The 17953-nt window shown below is 52.7% G+C and overlaps 1 protein-coding gene across 1 annotated transcript in view; it reads left to right on the top strand.

Annotated features, from left to right (window-relative positions):
* Positions 1–14139: 14139 nt before the first annotated feature.
* LHX3 (LIM homeobox 3) overlaps positions 14140–17953 on the top strand; it is a 28322-nt gene continuing 24508 nt past the window's right edge. Inside the window, exon 1 of the mRNA XM_048513285.1 lies at positions 14140–14286. Coding sequence (XP_048369242.1) covers positions 14211–14286 — 76 coding nt within the window. The 5' untranslated portion in view covers positions 14140–14210. The remainder of the gene's footprint in view (positions 14287–17953) is intronic.

Here is a 17953-nt window from a genome sequence, read left to right as displayed (position 1 = left end):
CGAACCTACCCAAATTGGTTTTGTCAAGGGTCACTCTACCTATGATCACTGTCTAGTGATAAGTACAGTACTTGCTGTACTTGCTGAGAAGTATTCATCATCGGGGTAGATCTCAACCTGAAAAATCCATTTGATTCAGTTACAAGAGACCTCCTCCGGCAGAAACTGACACTTATGGAAATAGACCCTCGCCTCCTCATATTAATTAGAAGATTATACACGGATACTAAATGTAAAGTCCGTTATAATCAATTGGCACATCTGAAATTCCAACGAGCAGAGGGATCAAACAAGGCTGTGTACTGGCCCCCTATTTATTCAATCTGTTTATCAGTGACTTCCCCCTCTCCTTATAGATAGTGATGGTCACCCGCCTACCCTGAATTCCCAGAAGATCTCTGTTTTATTGTATGCTGATGTCGCAATAATACTCTCACGGATCTGTGTTGGCTTGATCCATCTCTTGCAAGCCTTCTCCAACTACTGCCAAAGAAACATTCTGATGATCAACTACACTAAGACCAAGATAATGGTATTTGGTATATCCTGGAAACCAAAGCAATGGAAAATAAACGGGAATGTAGTCAAACCAGTACCCACCTTTAGATACCTAGGTGTGACATTCCAATACAATCTGAAATGGACAGCCTAAATCGAGCAAACCATCTTACTTATTAAGCGCAACATGACTGCTATCAAGTCAGTATCTACCGGCTGCTATCAAAATATTTTCCACCAAACTGCTTCCTTAATTACTCTATGAAGCCCCAATATGGTTTAGTGTCCCCACAAAGGTGTTAGATACAATTGTTTCAAACACTTCTCGGCCTGCCCAACTGTGTGGCGCACGCTTCTTTATGTCTTGAACTGGGCCTAAACCTAATAACATCTTGCATTTGGATAGTAACCTTACATTTCTGGACTCGCCTCCATTTTTTAGAGTGAAGCCAGACAGCCTAATGTGGCACAGTCTAAACGATTCCCACTATTCTAGTTGGGACTCCAAAATATTGCATTATGTTAAGACCCTTGGCTTCTCTTTTGTGTTGTCCCCGTCACACTGACTTATGTAAACAATTTATTGAGCCGTATATAAACTCAAAACCTGCTCTTTCCAACAGGGTTAAGTCTCAGATACTCAACGATCGTTGTTCTAAACGGACCGAGGATGTGGCAAAATTTCTTGCTTTGGCCCTGAACAAAACTTAGTTAACCTAATTAGGTTTTATTCTGTTTCCCCCCTTTTAATATATTGTATTTATTTTATTTTTAAATTATGCCTAATATAGGTTATTGAATTGGTGTCAGGATCCATAATTCTATAAGCTTTTGATTGAGATGAATAGCCTACAAAGATTCCTTTCTTGGCTCTTGGTTCAAACTTGCTCTTTCATCTTTCTTTGGCGACATATGCGAAAGCTGTGCACCCAAATACTCTTAGATGTGTCATTGATGACTTGTAGCCTTGCCAAAGTTCAAAAAGTGTGACACCTGTGGTTGTAGTGTACAGCCTATTGTGTATATATGTTGCTATCATGATGCCTTCTCCCCAGAAGTGCTGTGGGAGGTGTGCTGCAATTAGCATGCATCTCACCTTAGCCAGGAGGCTCCGGTTGGCTCTTTCTGAGACACCATTCTGGGGGAGGCAGTATGCCACCATAGTCTGGTATTGGATGCCCTCAGATCACAAGAAATCTTGCATCGCTCTGGAGACATATTCTCCTGCTCCATTCTTGTGCAGGATTTGAAGAATTCGCTGGAACTTGTTCTGCACCATTCTCACATAGTCTTTAAACCTGTCCAAAGTCTCAGATCTTTCTCTCAAAAGAAATGTTATCACATATCTAGAAAAATCATCTGTAAATGTCAGAAAATATTTAAATTTACCTAAAGTCACGGGAAAAGGTCCACAAATATCGGAATGGACCAGATCCAGAGGTTGCTTCATTTTCCTTTCACTCTGTTTAGGATATGGTATGTTCACAGCTTTAGCTTGAAGACGTGAATCGCAAGAGTGGTTAGTTTCACAGGTTACAAAATCAAGATCTTTAGTTAATCCCTCCTTTTTTTATTTTCTGAATTGTATTATTAGAACAATGAGCTAGGCGTTGGTGCCAGAGAAGTGAGCAACTGTCTTGCTTACATGAATTAACAAGGTTTGCTTCATTGATTTCATAATCATTTTTATAAGTGTCAAGTTCAAGGTCATGGGGCTCTTTATCCTAAGATTCATTTGAAAAGACATCATTCTCTGTAAATTCATTCACATTATACAGACCTCTAGCCTTAGAAGCAACTAAACATAGAATATCATCCTTGGTAACATAGGCCATTTCCGCACGGCCCAAAAACGACGGCCTGGGGGCAGTAAAAACGCCGCCCCCAGGCCGCCGTTCGCACAGGCGGCGCTGCTGCGTTGCAGCAGCGCCGACCTGACTGCGCTCCCCCCCAGGGTGGCGTCAGGCCGCCCTAAACAACAACCCTTTAAAGGGTTGTTGTTGGGGGGGAAGCATCTTCCCGGCGGCGCGGTGCGAACCACGCTGCCAGGAAGACGCTGTCTCCCTTCTCCGCCCCACTCACGATGTCTCCGTCGTCGCCTGCTGGCTGTGGAAGCCCCGCCCACACTGTCCTCCGACCTCCAGGGGTCGTAGGGCAGCATGGGCGGGGCTTCCACGGCCAGCAGGCGACGACGGAGACATCGTGAGTGGGGCGGAGAAGGGGGAAGAGGCGGCTCCGTGCGGAGCCGCCTCTCCTGCGGGGGCCTCTGCTTGGCCTGCTCGCACGCTTGCGTGCGAACGGGCTTGCGCCCCCACGCCGGCAGAACTCTTGGCGGCGTGGGGGCGCATGGCGGCCGTGCGGAAACGGCCATAGCAATTGCCATTTTGAAAATAAGTCTACAGCCTTGGTCTTCAAGGTCAGAAACAGAGATTAAAGAGTTGCTCATTTCAGGCACATAAAGGACATTCTCCAAAAGAAATTCAACAATAGAATGATCTGGTAATCGGCAATGAATAATTCCAGTTCCTTTCTGGTTTGCAATCAAAAATGTGCCATTTCCCATGTAAATGTTTTGCTCTGGAATTACATGCAGTTTTGTGAAAAAACTTAATTACCTAGATTTGAGATGGCTACACTATCTAAAATGAAGCCAGGACTGCTCTCTTTTGTCTGCACCATATAAAAATTATGACTGCTTTGAGATTTATTCTTATCTGGAAACCTCGGTGCACTCTTTTGAGGTTTAAAAAACTTTTCCTTCGTCTGGGTCTGGCTATTGGGACAGTCTGCCTCCTTGTGGCCATTTTCTTCACATTTATAGCATCTGATTTGCTTAGGAGTGGTTGTTTTCTGGAAAGAACCTCTGCTGGCCAAAGGATCATAAATACTGGCTGCGTTGCCCTGGTAACCTCATGCAAATTTGGCTGCCTAGGGTGCTTGGTAGTTGCATCTCTTGGTAGTTGCATCTTTTGAATTAAAGGTGGTCTTTAAAGGCAAAGTTTTCTCCCGCAACCCCCTCTCCTTTAATGCAAGCATTTTACAGAGGCTTATCTCTGTGGTCAATTGTTCAACCACTTGAGCGCATCTCAATGCATTTTGTCTCTCTAACTCAGCAACCAGGGTTCTAAAGCTTGTAGGTAATGTTAAAAACAGAGCAGAAGTCTTAGCCCCTTGAGTTAGCTCTTCTCTGCAATTTTTAAGTTTAGTAAAGCACTCTTCTAGTGCAGTCAAATATGTTAGAAAACATGTACCTTCTTCATAGCGCATATCATATAATTGGCATCTGAGGGTATGGGCGGAAGCCCAGCTGGCTGAGGGTATGGGCGGAAGCCCAGATTCGGGCTATCTTTTCAAGCATTCCTTTCACTGTAGTAAATGCACGAATATGAGACAAGGTGCTGCTACTTACAGAGTGCACAATTATTGCATTTGCCCTGGCATCTTTGCGGTACCATCTCTCTCTTATCGCTCAATTATCCTTGGTTGTTCCTTCATCTGGTGGATCTTCGTTGATGACCTGCAAAAATCCTTCAGCATCCAGTGCAAAATGGATCCTGGTTTCCCAATCCACGTAGTTATCCGATGTCAAAATTAGAAGCCTCAATTTACTGTCCATATATTGTGCCATTATGGAACAAAGGCACTGATTTAAACTGCCCGTGGAAACCTCTTCCTTAGAGTTCCATGGAAAAACAAAGAGATTAACTCCTTAGTGCCAAGTCTCTTTCACACACAGCTCAAAAGCACTGAGATTGCTTTCCCAAAAGCTGCTTCGTTTCAGCACACATGAAAGAAAAGAAAAGCACAGGGCCTCCAGTTTGGACTTCAACCAAAATCTGGGCCCAGAACCTGAAGGGAGCAACAGTGTGTTTTCCTGTAGCACAATGAGCAGGGCACGCTGGTGGCTAAACACAGCGTAAGTTTACCTGCGCGCATGTGTGTGAGCTTGTGAGTGAGCTTTGGCACAAAGAAAAGTCGGAGTCATTTGTGGTTTCTAATCTAATAAAAATGTTGGGATAAGTGCTCCTGGTAGTTGGAGATTATCCCTTATCGTAGTTAGCAGAGCGGCACGGGTGGCTAGAACACAGCAGAAGCCTTACCTCATATGCGTGCGTGTGCGTGATAGATCCCAATGTGCAGCAAGCTTACACAAAAGAAAGTCGGAGTCAGTTGTGGTTTCTAATCTAATAAAAAGAGTATTTATTAGTGAACTCCATTCTGGATAGAAAGATAGGTAGATAGAGTCACTATGCTATCCTAATCTAGCTGGATGGAGATGGATGCGAGGAGCATCCATCCTCTCTCTAGACATGGTAGGAACAAGAAGTGAGAAGGGGTCAAGGAAGAAGCCGGAAGGAAGGAAGTCCCTGAGAGTATCAGTCTAACATCAAAGGGATAGAACCAGCATGATAGAGTAAAGGTGTCAAATCCCTAGGTCTCTATCTGGCCACTAGCTATCTAGTAAAACCCCCTCTGTGGGTTGAGGCAGGAAACAGCATAAAGTCCTTGTCTTCCAACATTTCTGAGCATATATGAAGGTTGGAAAGAAAACCAGTTTGGCTGTCCTTGCTCAAACTGGCTTGTGAGAATAAAATGTGTGTGTGTGGGTGGGTGGGTGGAAGGTCCGGGCACAGTGCACCCTGTGCCAAAGGGCAGCATGACACAGAGGGTGTGGCTACACTTCCTGAGAGCCAGAATCATTAGGGGTGCCACCATTGCCCAAGGCCCCTGGCAGGAAGGGTGCTTCCTGGAAATCTCCAGCTCTGCCAGTTGATCTCTGGATGGTCAAAATCAGCCCCCCTGAAGCAAATGGCTGCTCCAGAAGGAGGGCTGGATGCCATCTTGCCCTGCTGATGTCCCTCCCCCCCACTCCCCCAACCCTCCAGGTATTTCCCAACCCAGATGTGTGTGGCTGCGCTTCCAGTCCCAGCTGGGTTTGGGGCGATGCGAGAGGCAGGCTGAGAAGCAGGTGTGGTCCATACAGTCCAAGACCACCCACTGCGGAGAGCCCAAAGGGATCCTCCAAGCTCCCACCACAGGCTGCTGAGGCCTGCTGGGCCCTCCGATGAGCCACGCGCCAGACAGCTCCATGATGCAGGCTTGGAGCAACCGAGCAGCCTACTGAGGCCAGCTGGACCATGGGTGCAGACCATGGGTGCCGCCATGAGAGGCAAGGCCGGGGCCTCGGCACCGGGGGGAGGAGGAGCATGGCAGGGGAGCATGGCCAGAGGAGGCAGTGGTAGGCCAGTGGTCCAGGCAGCTCCTGCCCAGCCTGGAAGTGACCTCTGTGCAGTGACTCCGTGGAGCACACCCCACACGCACATGGCAGCAGCTGCAGACGCAGGTGGAAAGTGCCTCGCGGGGCGGGGCAGCAGGACCAAGATCTTGCCCCTTCTCCATGTAGTTTTGAGCACACAGGGGCATAGACGCATATTGTGTGTGCTCAAATAGATGTGGAGACGTTGATTTGTCCCTTTGAAAACAAAAAAATTCCCGCCCCAGCACAATGCAGCAGCCAATCAGGACACACCCTGAACGGATCATGGGGAGTCCTGCCTGTCTGCTGCGTGGCTGCCACGTCCATTGGACCAAGGGGCCGAAGCTGTGGTGGGGAACGTGGCCCCGCCCTCAAAAGGTCCTGGAACAAATGAAACTGGTGCGTATCAACCTCCATCTTAGAAGTGGGGAAACGACTCTTGTTGGTAAGGAAATGAAAAGGCTGGACCAGGTACCTGCTCAAAGGTTACCAGGAGACCTAACTTACTAGGGCATGTGCAGCTTCTGAAGAGAGAGCAGGGAAAACTAACCATTTTAGAGTTACAGTAGAAGTCCACAAGCTTGACTGAGAACTACTCTGTGCTGCTTCTCTCATGTATTTGAACTGTGCCAATCATAAGCTGTGTGATACAAGAATAAACAGGTTCAAGATTCTTTGTAAAATAATTTTTAACCCCTTCCACAGGAGGAAACAACTTTCAGTGGTAAATTGTACTAACTTCTTGATTTATGTCTTGCTGTAGGATAGGCAAGGTATTTTTCAAAAATGTTGTTGGGGAGAACCACACCTGGTGCGTGTGTTTCCCTTGAAAAGTAGCAGAGCGGCACAGAGGCTGAACACAGGGAAGCTTACCTGAGCACACACGTGTGGCTGAGCTTGCTAGAGAGAACTTGCTAGAGAGACACAAAAGAAAGTCAGAGTCATTTGTAGTTTCTAATCTAACGAAAAGAGTATTTATTAGTGAACTCCATTCTGGATAGAAAGGTGGAGAGATAGGTTCACTATCTATTCTAATCTAGCTGGATGGAGGCGGATGCGTAGGAGACACATCCTCTCCCTAGGCATGGGGAAGGTAAGATGGAGAGGTTCGGAGAAGAAGGCGGAAGCAAGGGAGGAAGTCCCTAAGAGTATCAGTCTACATCAAAGGGATAGAGTCAGCATGATAGAGTAAAGGTGACACATTCCTAAGTCCCTATCTAGCCACTAGCTCGCTGGTAAAAAACCCCTCTGTAGGATGAGGCAGGAAACAGCATAAAGTCCCTTTCTTCCAACGAATGTAACCAAGGCAGGAATAAGAATTTGAACTTCAGTCCATTTTTGATAGGCTGTGTAGAGTCTGACCTGTACGGCCGATCTTGTCAGATCTTGGAAGCTAAGCCACGTTGACTTTGATTGTCTCTCAGATGGCAGGCCATCAAGGAAGTCCAGGGTTGGGAAGCAGAGGCGGGCAGTGGCAAACTATCTCCCCACACCTCTTGCTTTGAAAACCCCATGAGTCAACTGTGACTTGAGGGCACTTTCCACCATCATGTCTTGCCCAGCCTGGATGATCCAAGCTATCCCGCCCACTCTCAACAAATCTTAGAAGCTGAGCAAAGTTGGCCCTGGCCAGCATTCAAATGGTAAACCACCTCTGAACATCTCTTGCCATGAAAACCCCAAACGGTCAACTTAAGTTGCCTGCAACTTGATGGGATGTTGCACTACCACCAGAGTCAGTCAGTGCCTTTTATTAGCATAAAACAACAACATAATGTAAAATAATTAAATATAAACCAACAGCAATAGTCAAGTAAAACAGTAACTATCGTTTTAAAATGATAGCCAAAAAAGAAGCAACTGTACAAGTAACATCAAAAGAATGATCCTGTAAAAGAAAACATACAACATATGAAGAATTTTGTATTTTCTTTGACAGTAATAAAGGGTGAATTAAGCATGATCGTACATCAGCATTCAATAAGAATATGGGACAGCGAATCAACAGAGCCACAACGACAATACCTTTGATGTTTTGGAATTTTTTGGTATCTAGCTGATGTCATAGCTGAAGGAATACTATTAAATCGGGCTAGCATAAAGGCCCAACGCTGTTCAACAGATAGAGTAGAAACAAGATAATTGGCTGGAACTCCATGCTTAGGGGAAATTCCCAAGGCTCATGGTGAACAGGCTGCGATCTTGGCCGAATAAAAGAAATGTCTCTCATGATCTCTCAACCTATCACTAATTTGGATCAAAATAAACTTTTGTAATGCGATTAAGTCAATTCCAATATTTCCAATTTTTTGAATAATCACTTTAGACCATTGTGAGATATGGGCATCTTTAAGAAGATAAGATATAATATCATCTTGTTTTGTTCTAAAATGAATCTTAAGCCAGTACTTTATTGTAGTAATCCCGGCCTTGGTCTCAATTAGGGATAAGCCAGATTCAAGGCATAATGTAGTGAAAGTTACACTATTGGGATCGCCCATAACTCTTCTCAGAAAACACGATTGAACTTGTTCAATTTCTGGAGTAAAGGCTTCAACCCATATGGGAATTCCATAAAGGATCTTCGGTATTACCTTGGTTTGAAAGATCTTTAGAGCAGCCTCCAGTGTTTGACGGCTCTTCCCATAATAGAATTGCACAATACCCGAAGTTAGGCATTTCCCAGATGTTATAGAGCAGGTTCTTTGTGAAGACCAGCTGGAATTGTAATAGAAATTTAAGCCAAGATATTTAAATGACTTAACGTGCTCTAAATAAATATTATCGATTTTCCATGTCAATTGTTGCCATCGTTTCGAAAATACTACAATTTTTGATTTTGCGTAGTTGACTTTCAATTCATTCAATTTACAATACTCAAAAAAGGCTTTTAAGCATCTTTTGAGGCCAATTCTAGTTTGGGATAACACCCCCAGAGTCATTAAATGAAATTATGAAGGTTTCCTTATGTATACCAGTATGCCCACACTTCGAAGCCCCTGGATTTAGTCAGTCAGAAAAGAAGCCAGTGACGACAACAAATCATCTCTGTGTCATGCTGTTGTATTTACACATCCTTCCAAATCCTTGTGCAGCTCATTATCGACTGTTATTCCGTTTCACTTGACTCACAAGGACTCTGTCCTTCCTGCTGTCTTTTTGCTTTGCTGCATTAACGTCTTGCTTCTAGGTTCCTGGTTTTTTGAATCACACATTCTGACAGTGTTTGCTTCTAGGGTGTGTGGGGGCCACATTCAGACCCAGACCCAGAATGCTTAAGACTCCCTCTGCCACAGCATTTCCACCATTGGAAATGTCCTGTGGAGCAGCTGGTTGGTGGGAGTCATATGTGGCCACCAGTACATGTTAATTCCCCCACTAGAGTGAACTCTTTGTCTCCATTTGCTGCCTCCAGCCTTGTTAGGAGAGGAGGGGGGGGGGTGTCTCCTTTTCTGGCATTCACTCTTTTAGATACAGCAATTGATTCCACTTCACTTTTCCCCCTGTTGCTTTCTCTAAATTGAGGCACCCATTTGTGTTCCTTGGAGCTGTTTTATGTGACACAGCAAAGGGTGGGGCAGTAGCAGGAAGGTGGGAAGGCTGCCTCTGAGCACCTGCAGTGTGAAATTCTGGAAAGTCACAGATTCTCCCTTCTTCCTCTCTTTGAATGTCTGTTGGATCAAAACAGAATGTATTAGAAACTGTGTCCAGACCTTTTCTGGAGCAATGGAGGGAAACACATCTCGTTGTGACCTGCCTCTGAGCCTGCCAGTGAGCGGTCCAGGCAGCTCCTGCCCGGCCTGAAACCTTAGGAACAGAAACCATCACATCACAGCCACACAACCCAAAAAACCCACAACACCCAGTTCTTGATTCCCCCCTGAAGAAAAAGAGGAAAATAAATGGATTGATGGATTTCAGAGACAAAACAGGGTAAAGAGGAATTAAGGAAATTTCTCTCTATGATGCTACCGCCTTTGTTTCCTATTTCCATTTATTTGCCTTCCTCCAATTTCCCGTCAGCCCCATGACCACCAGGGCTTTCTTTTGCACTGCCAGGTCCTTGGGGCTTCCTCTCTTGCTTAGGCTGCTTTGCAAGATGCCACTTAAGCCTCCTGCCAATCCTGAAGTCTTTACTCATTTGCCTTGCTGGGATAAAACAGAAAGGATGCTGCTGCATTTCCATTGCTTTACCAAGCAAATTTAAATTACTGGTGGCATTTCTTGTCTCACAGTTGTTTCTCAGTGGGGTGAGTCTGTGCTTTCTCCAGAGGATTTGCCTCTTAAAGGTTGCCTTTCCCTGCTCTTCCTTTGTGGCTCTGCAAGGAGGAGAGCATTCCTGTGGGGCTCTTCTGGGAGACTGTGCCAGCGACCCCCCCCACCCACAGCCACTCACAGCCAGCTGGACACGCGATGTTCAGAGGCACATGAGTTCACAGTTGGCACACCTCACCTCACACAGTACAAGGTTGGCATGTTCATACTTGTAAATAATTTTAAATAGACATAGAAACGTTTCAAAACCACTCCCCCCCCCGCCATCTCGGGACCCAGGCTAAAGAGCGTGGCGGCGGCGGCGGCAGCAGTGACAGCAGGAGGCAGAGAAGAACCAGGAAGAGGCAGGCATCCCGAACTTTCTCCAGTAGGTTCCCTGCTCTTCCAGAGGTGTTCTGTCTGTGGACTCGTTTGCCTCTGGGCGTAACATTTCTAGCTGGCTGTGAGTTGAGGAGAAGTGGGTGTGGTGGGCAGCAATTTTATCCTGGGGAGAAAGGGATGTAAGGGGGGGGCATGCACAGGAGCTCCTTGTTAGGGCTGAGCAAAGGGCAGCAAGAAGTCCCAGAGGCAGGAGCCTTGGCTACCCTTGGCTGGACGCTGGCAGTCTTGGCAGAGTGTGTCCCATCCAACTGCTGGTGACATCAGCAATGCCTCGTGCCCTGTGTCTACCTGCTTGGCCAGTGGTTAGGGTACTGGTGTGAGACCTGGGGGACATTGGTCTGTGCTTGGCCTCTGCTCTGTGTTTTGCAGCTGGATGTCCATTCCCAGGCATGAAACAGATGGCGGTGGGGGGGGGGGGTACAGATCTTTTATAAGGCTCAAAGCCAGGCACTCGAACCCAGACCTCTTGGGCACCCTGCCTGAGTGAGCTCAAGAAAGGGGATGGAAAGGGCTTGGCTGGATCGGCTTGTCCTGCTATGGTGTCCACCACACCCTTGTGGGGCAAAAGGAAATGTGGCAAGGGGCTGCGCCTTGAATGCCTGGATCCCTGGCACCCATGCCACAGGCTTCTTGGGTGGGTGGGTCTTACCTCCCAGTCTTCTGGGGTTTCTGGGCGGGGCTGTGTGCTGTCAGGAAGCCCTGGCCCCTTTGGCAGCTCCACTCACAGGGACACGATCCAGCCCTGCTCCCTAAAGGGTGGTGCCGCCAGGGGTGCAGGGAACTCTGGCACGCTCAGGGTCTGGACCCATGCTCTTTTTCCCTCCCTGCAGAATGGCTGAGGGAAACAGGTCACTGGTGTCTCCACCAGCGTGACGTCATGCCAGAGTGGCACTCAGGGAATGTGCATACTCATTCCAAACATAGATCCCAGAGGACTCAAGCTGTGCAAGTCTGTTGCAGCAGAACTCTCACACAATTTTGTGTCATGGATTTATTGTGGCACAAGCTCCACCCCTGAACTCCTAATAACTCACATCTTCATTTCTGATTATCTGGTTTTTCATTAGAAGGAAGCCATTTACAACAAAGCACAATGTTCTTTGCATTCAGGAGAAACATTCCAATATGTTGCTATTTAACGTGACAAAAATCTAAAACAAGCATTTTATTGTTGAAGAGGATTTTCTGTCACGCAGTAACATGTATCTGTAGGCTGTATGAAAATTCATTAAACTATATTAAACTATATTCTCATCTCATCTTTATATTAATGAATGTATCCCTTTGGAAAATCATCTAAGTTTCCCCTTCATTTGCTTGTTCTTCAGATTTTATTTTTTTGAAATGCTCTTCTTCCAAGCCTTTTCACAAAGATGGATATTTCCTTCTGCCGTTTTCCAAACACACTATTTCCGGGTGTGTGTTGGTGTGTGTGTGTGTCCTGTGCTGTCTTTTCAATAATGATGCCCGGACAATAAGCGCACTGTAGATGTTAGTCCATTCGCTTCTGGTGTCTCCGCCCCCCCCCCCCCCAATATATTTTATTGTTTTCTTATGTTTATTTCCTGTAAAAAAAAAATTCCAAGATCCTGTATAGGAGGTTGACAAGTTGGTTTGGTGCTTTTTTTCTTTACGTGGAGGGCGGAGGTACATCTTCATCTATATTTCGTATCAAGCAGCCGCTGGGGTAAGAGACAATTATAGGTAGGAACTAACGACTTGCTGTGGAGGAACGGATTTTGTGTCTTTTTTCTTTATTTGCCAAAGGAAAAACCACCGGATGACAAGCAGCGACTCACGCGTGGAAGTTTCCACCATAAATGACGGATTTCTGCATGAAATCTCTTCGATGTTCCTTCCTGCTCACTAAGGATGTGAAACCAGAGCCTGTTAGAACTACCTGAAAACACACCGGGAGGTGACTTCAGGACCACTAGTGGGCTGGTACTTGGCAGGCAGCGGCGGCTTTCTGGCCAGCCCCCCTCGCAGTTCTCCGAACGGCTGGGCCCCTCGGTGTGGCTGCTGCTGGGCCTCTGCCGGACGCCAGGACCTCGGCTTTGGGGGGTTGGCAGTGGTCACTCAGTATTCTGTTGCTTTTCTTCCGCCGGTCGAGGACATCATATGCTGATGGTGCCAAATGCGTGTACTTCTCGCGGTTACACGGGCGGTTACTCTCCCGATATGCTGTTGTATTAGCCGATTGGTTTGCCACCTGCAAGAAGGGTTTGAGTGGACTGGGACCGGCTGGCAGGCCAGCCTGGCAAAGGCGGGCAGGCGGAGGGGCGGGGCAAGGAGGCGTCCTCTTCCATCTCCGTAGCTTTCGCCAGGCGGACGGGTCGCTCAGCCAGCAGCCAGTCTTGAGTTGGGGGCCGCGGCCAGGATTCGGCGCTGCCTCCGCACTCCGGCCCCGCCGCTGGCTCTTGCTCCGCCACGGCAGAGAGGCGTACCTGGGCTCTGCCTGCCCCTCCCCCCCCCGCCCACCCACAGTCTCCGTCGCTGCCTTGCCCAGCAGCCGCCCGCAGCAACCAGCCTGGCGCCACAGAGATACCCCCGCGGTACTAGTTTCCCTGAGACGGGACTCTTCCTTCCCCCGCCAGCCAGCCACTCAGGGAGCCCCAGGGAAGCCAGCGGCTCATCTCCCGCTCCGGTTCCGTCGGGCGGTCCAGAGAATCCTGCCCTGCCGGCCCCACCGTCTCTCTGAAAGACCGGATCCCGCCCCAGTGCAGTGCCGCAGTGGACCGCACCCTGGGTGAGCCCCGCTTCCCACAAGAGGCGGGGGGGATGCCGGGCCTTGGGGAGGAGGGGGGCTCCGCTCGGCCATGCCCTCCCTGGGCCAAGGGGTGTTTGCTGGCCGCTCAGTCCAAACCATTGACCGTGCTGGCACCCGCTGAAGGTACAGCGCGGCTTCTATGCAAGCGGGGCTTGGTCTGGAAGGCCGTCTGCTGCCCTCGGAGGCACACAGGCGCCAACGACTTGCTTTAGAGTAAACGTGCACCTTGTTGCGTGGGAGTAGACTCATTCTGGTAAAGAGAGTATATCTGGCCAGGCCGCTCAGGGATCAGCCGTCTCTGCGCGCGGGGGAGGGAGGGAGGGGGCTCTGACTTTGGCTCTTAACGCGATTCTCTTTTCTTTTGCAAGGACGGGGTCAAAGTCTGTGGTGGGCGCCCGGGGGCTTCTGCCCGAGCTCCGGGCCCGCAGGCAGAAGAAGCACCGAGCTTGCCCAGGCGGGCTTCTGCCCGGAGCGCTCCAGCCCCGCGTGGTGAGGAGCAGCCGGATTGCGGCTTCCCGTCCCGTCCCCTCGCATGCGCCCTCTGGCCCGGGAGGCGCCTTTGGGGCCGAGGAGGCCGGCTGCTGCTCCCGCGGGCCGGCCAGGCTGTGCCGCTTTGGGCTGCGGCGGTGGAGCAGCCGGGCTTCGGGACCACCCCACAGTCCTGCTCCGGAGCGGCCGGGCGGTGTGTGTGTGTGTGGGGGGGGGGGGACGACGAGATCGGGCCGCCTGCTCAGCCACTCTCCCCCCAGCCCTCCCAAGCCGGGCCGCCCGCCGAACCTCCCTGCAGCACTCTGGACAGCGCCTTTGTGTTCTGGGCGGGAGGCCGGCGGGGGGCGGGGGGTGGTCAAGTGCCGCGGGGGATTTGCGGAGGCGCTCCCCGCCTCCCTCCCCTCCCCAGCCGCACAAAAGCGGCCCGGCCCCGCCCGGGGCTCCCAGACGGCGCGTGCCCGGCGGAGGGAGGCTCCTGGCCCGGCTGAAGGCCCCTTTCTCCCCCGGCCCCAGGGACGCTGCCCGACTGCCGCCACCGCCATGCTCCTGGAGCGAGCGCGAGGACGGGACAAAGACACCGCCGCCTCGGAGGGCTGCGCCTTGGCCCGCAGCGCAGGTAGGGCAGACACGACGAAGTCCCGCGCGGGTGTGGCCCTGTGCCCCCCCCCGCCACTCTCCAGGACGGGCCCTCTGAAGGGGGAGGCGGGCGGCTCAGAGACCACCGCCACTGGGAAGCCCAGGCCAGCCCGAGCAGGCACACGAGCCCGAGCGGGGCCCCAGTCAGTCGAAGTGGGGGGGGGGAGAGACTTTTCAGGAGCCCGAGGCAAAGGGAGGTGGTCGCTCGGGCGGCCTTAGAGCCGCCTCCTGCCCACCGGCCCTGCAAAGGTAAGGAAGGGGGAGGGGGGGCTTGGAAAAGGACTGGAGACTATTTGCAGAGGGGGCGCGTTGTGGCCAAACGGGCGTTGGGCAGACGGGCCCCCTCGGTAATGGGAAATGCCGACCGCGGTCCGGGCAAAGCTGCCGCCAGCAACTCCGACCTACACCGGACCGACAGCGGCCATCGCCTGCCAAGGCCCAAAAGGGCTCTGCCGCTTCCGTCCGTCGCCGCGGGGTGGGGGTGGATGCTTTGCTCCGACCACCTTGTGTGCGTGTCTACCCCGCCCGGCCCTCGCCAGAAATGCCCGTCGTTGGGGCGGCGTTCTGGCTCTTCTCTGGGGAGTTACCCGCGTCTGTTCCCCGCCCGCGCCCGCGCCCGCGCCCCAGAGGTGACTTCAGCGGAGGAAATCTTCCCCACCGAGAGCCCCCCCTTTGCGATTGCTCTGCCTAATGGGGACCTCCCTGCAGCTCCCACCCCCACTCCACCTTCGCAAAGACAATTGTTATTTCAAACCAAACCCAGCGCAGAGCGATGGAAGGAGAGCGCCGGTCTGTTTCGTTTTGAGAAAAGGGACTGCCAAGTGCCCAGCGCGGCAGCGGCGCCACAGATGCCTCCGGGCTCGGGGGTCACCGGGGCAGGCCGTTTCCTTCGGCAGCTACCCCGACACCTCCCCCCAAACCCCGAACAGATTGTCCCGGCAAAAGAGGAAGGATATCGCGGCTATCGGGCGTCTTTGTCCCCTTTCTCCGGCGGGTGCAAAGAAGGCTTTTGAGTGGTGGGGGGTGGGGGGAAGCGATCCCCCCCAGCACTTCTTGGGCAGCAGCGAGCAAAGACGGGGCCGACGATTCTCTGGGACTCTGGCCAAGTTCGGTCCTGGGCGAGAATCCCTTTCTAGGAATCCTTTCTAAGTTGTATTTGCGCCGTATTTAATTCCCTTCTTCCCACTTCCCGAGAAGTGTGCGTGTGTGCCTGCGTGCGTGCGCAGGCGTTTTTTGGGCGGGGTGGGTGGGTGGGTGGTGGGCTTTGCTCGTGGCCGCTGGTTTTCTGGCTGATCTCCCACAGATTTTGTGCCCCGCTTTGCGCCTCCTGGCCTCTACACGGGAGTTTCCAGAATGGTCAGCCAAGTCTCCCTTTCCGCCGGCTGGATGCGCCCAACTCCGCATCGCGGCCTTCCACCCGCGGGCGCCCCCCAGGACCCCAACACGGAATCAGGTCGCGGCCCTGAAACCCGGTGACCTCCAGCATCAACAGTGAGGTTCTGGCGCGCCGGGAGAAAACGCTCCGGCTTCCGACCGCGAAGCCCCAGGGACGCCGCTTCCCTTCTGCCTGCGGCAGGAACCGTTTCCAAGGCGGGGCGCGCAACGAAAACAGGGGTGGCGGTGCGAGAAGCGACTCGCCTTCGGGGGGCTTCGTTAAGGTCCCCCTCCCGGCCTCCCCCCCGCCCCCTGGAAGTCGGTTCCGGGAGCGGGACTGAGGAGGACCCGTCGTCTTCAGCCGGCCTCCTCGCGCCTTAGTACTGGACGCGGCAGCTCGAAAGGCCTCCCTGGAGGCTCCCGGGGTTGCGCGGCCATTGAGGCCGGCTTCCTGGCCAGAGAAAGCCCACCCTGGCCTTGTCCCGACTCGCTGAGCGCCCCCTCCTTCCTTCGCCCGCCAGCCGTGACAAGGAAGGACGGCTGGGCCAAGCGGGCCCCTGTCCTGCAGCTGCAGCCGACTCGCAGGAAAGAAGAGGCGCTCTTGCGGGGAACTAGCTCGGGAGAGCCAGCCCCACCCCCCACCCCTCGCCCCGTCCCTTCCATCCGTTCCCCGGGAGGCTCACTGCAGCCTTGCTGGAGCCCGCCCCGTCCCGAGCGGGCCTGGACGGGGTCGTGGGGGGTCCAGCTTGGGAAGCCGAGGAGGGGCGCCCGGCGGGGACGCTGCCCTCTGGATCCCCGGCTGCTGGGTGCTTTCGCTTCGCCTCCGGCCACCGGCCTCCCTCCGCCCCTAGGCGGAGAAGCGCAGGTTAGGCCTTGATTTCCCCGGGGCGCCCCTTGAAGGCCTCGCCACAAGCCCACAGGCCGGCAAGGGAAGGGAAGAAGGCGCCGCCGCCCCCCCCCCCCGTCTCCCAGCCTGGAAGTGCGACCATTGGGGAAAGACCCCTGCACCGGGAAAGCGCCTCCCGCAGGTTTCGCTCGCTTGCCCGAAGGATCCTGCCCTAACCCTGGCCCGACCCCAGCCGGCTTCTGCTTGGGGCGCCTCTCCAGGAAAGCCCCCCCCCCCCACCACCACGGGCGTCGGCGAGGCCAGCTTTTGGGGAGCGAGTCGGGAGGAAGCCCAACGCCGCCTTCGCAGCTGCTCCCCTCTCGGCCGAGAAATGCGCAGCGGAGCGGGACTGACTTGGACGTGAGTCGGGAGCTGCCAAGAGCCGGCCGGAGTCGCCCCCACGGCCCCCGGAAAGGTAAGGCCCGAGGCCTTTCGCCTGAGAAGCCCCGGAGTCTCCTGGGGTCCGAAATCTCCCCCCCGGAAGAGAGAACCAAGCCGAGGTCATTCTAGGAGGGCCGTACAGCCGTTCCCCTCACACACCAGCAAACAGTCAAAACATATCTCCCAGAGCAGGGATTGGGCCCCTGGGCCAATGGGGGGGGGGGCGCGTCAGTAGCCCCTTCCTTGACGGGATTAAAACCGAGGGCATCGGTTCCCCAGGCGCACGAGCCGCGGCGGTGGCGGCAGGGGGTCAGGGTCGGCCTTCTCGAGGCGCCAAAGAGGCCAGGCAGAGTAAGGCGGGGCAGGTTCCGACGTGGTCTCGTCCCTCGCTGGCCGTGCGGGTTCTCGCGTGGCGGGGGCGGGGGGCTTCCTTCTCTGCAAATGCGCTTCATTCCTGAAGAAGCTTAAAAACCATGAATGTTTAGGCGGGGGATTGCTCGCTTGCTTCAGAATGGGCCGGGGTTGCTTCCCTGCTGGCTTCAGAATGGGCCCTCAGCGCTTCCCGGCTGTGTGTCGGCCAAACAAGCAGCCCCAGCGTGGTCCTGATCCTGGGGCGTTGGGGCTGCTTGTTTGGCCGACCCACAGCCGGGAAGCGCTGAGGCTGCCCCCTCCCCCCCAAGAAGAAGGAGAAGGAGAAGAGTTTGGATTTATATCCCCCCTTTCTCTCCTGTAGGAGACTCAAAGGGGTTTACAATCTCCTTGCCCTTCCCCCCTCACAACAAACACCCTGTTAGGTAGGTGGGGCTGAGAGAGCTCAGAGAAGCTGTGACTAGCCCAAGGTCACCCAGCTGGCGTGTGTGGGAGTGCACAGGCTAATCTGAATTCCCCAGATAAGCCTCCACAGCTCAGGCGGCAGAGAGGAGAATCAAACCCGGTTCCTCCAGATTAGATCCGGGAGCTCTTAACCTTCTGCGCCACAGCCTTATCGCTGTCTCCTCTCGGCTGG

Source organism: Sphaerodactylus townsendi, linkage group LG12, assembly GCF_021028975.2.
Source record: "Sphaerodactylus townsendi isolate TG3544 linkage group LG12, MPM_Stown_v2.3, whole genome shotgun sequence".
Classification (NCBI taxonomy): domain Eukaryota; kingdom Metazoa; phylum Chordata; class Lepidosauria; order Squamata; family Sphaerodactylidae; genus Sphaerodactylus; species Sphaerodactylus townsendi.
This window is presented reverse-complemented; position numbering and strand designations above follow the sequence as displayed.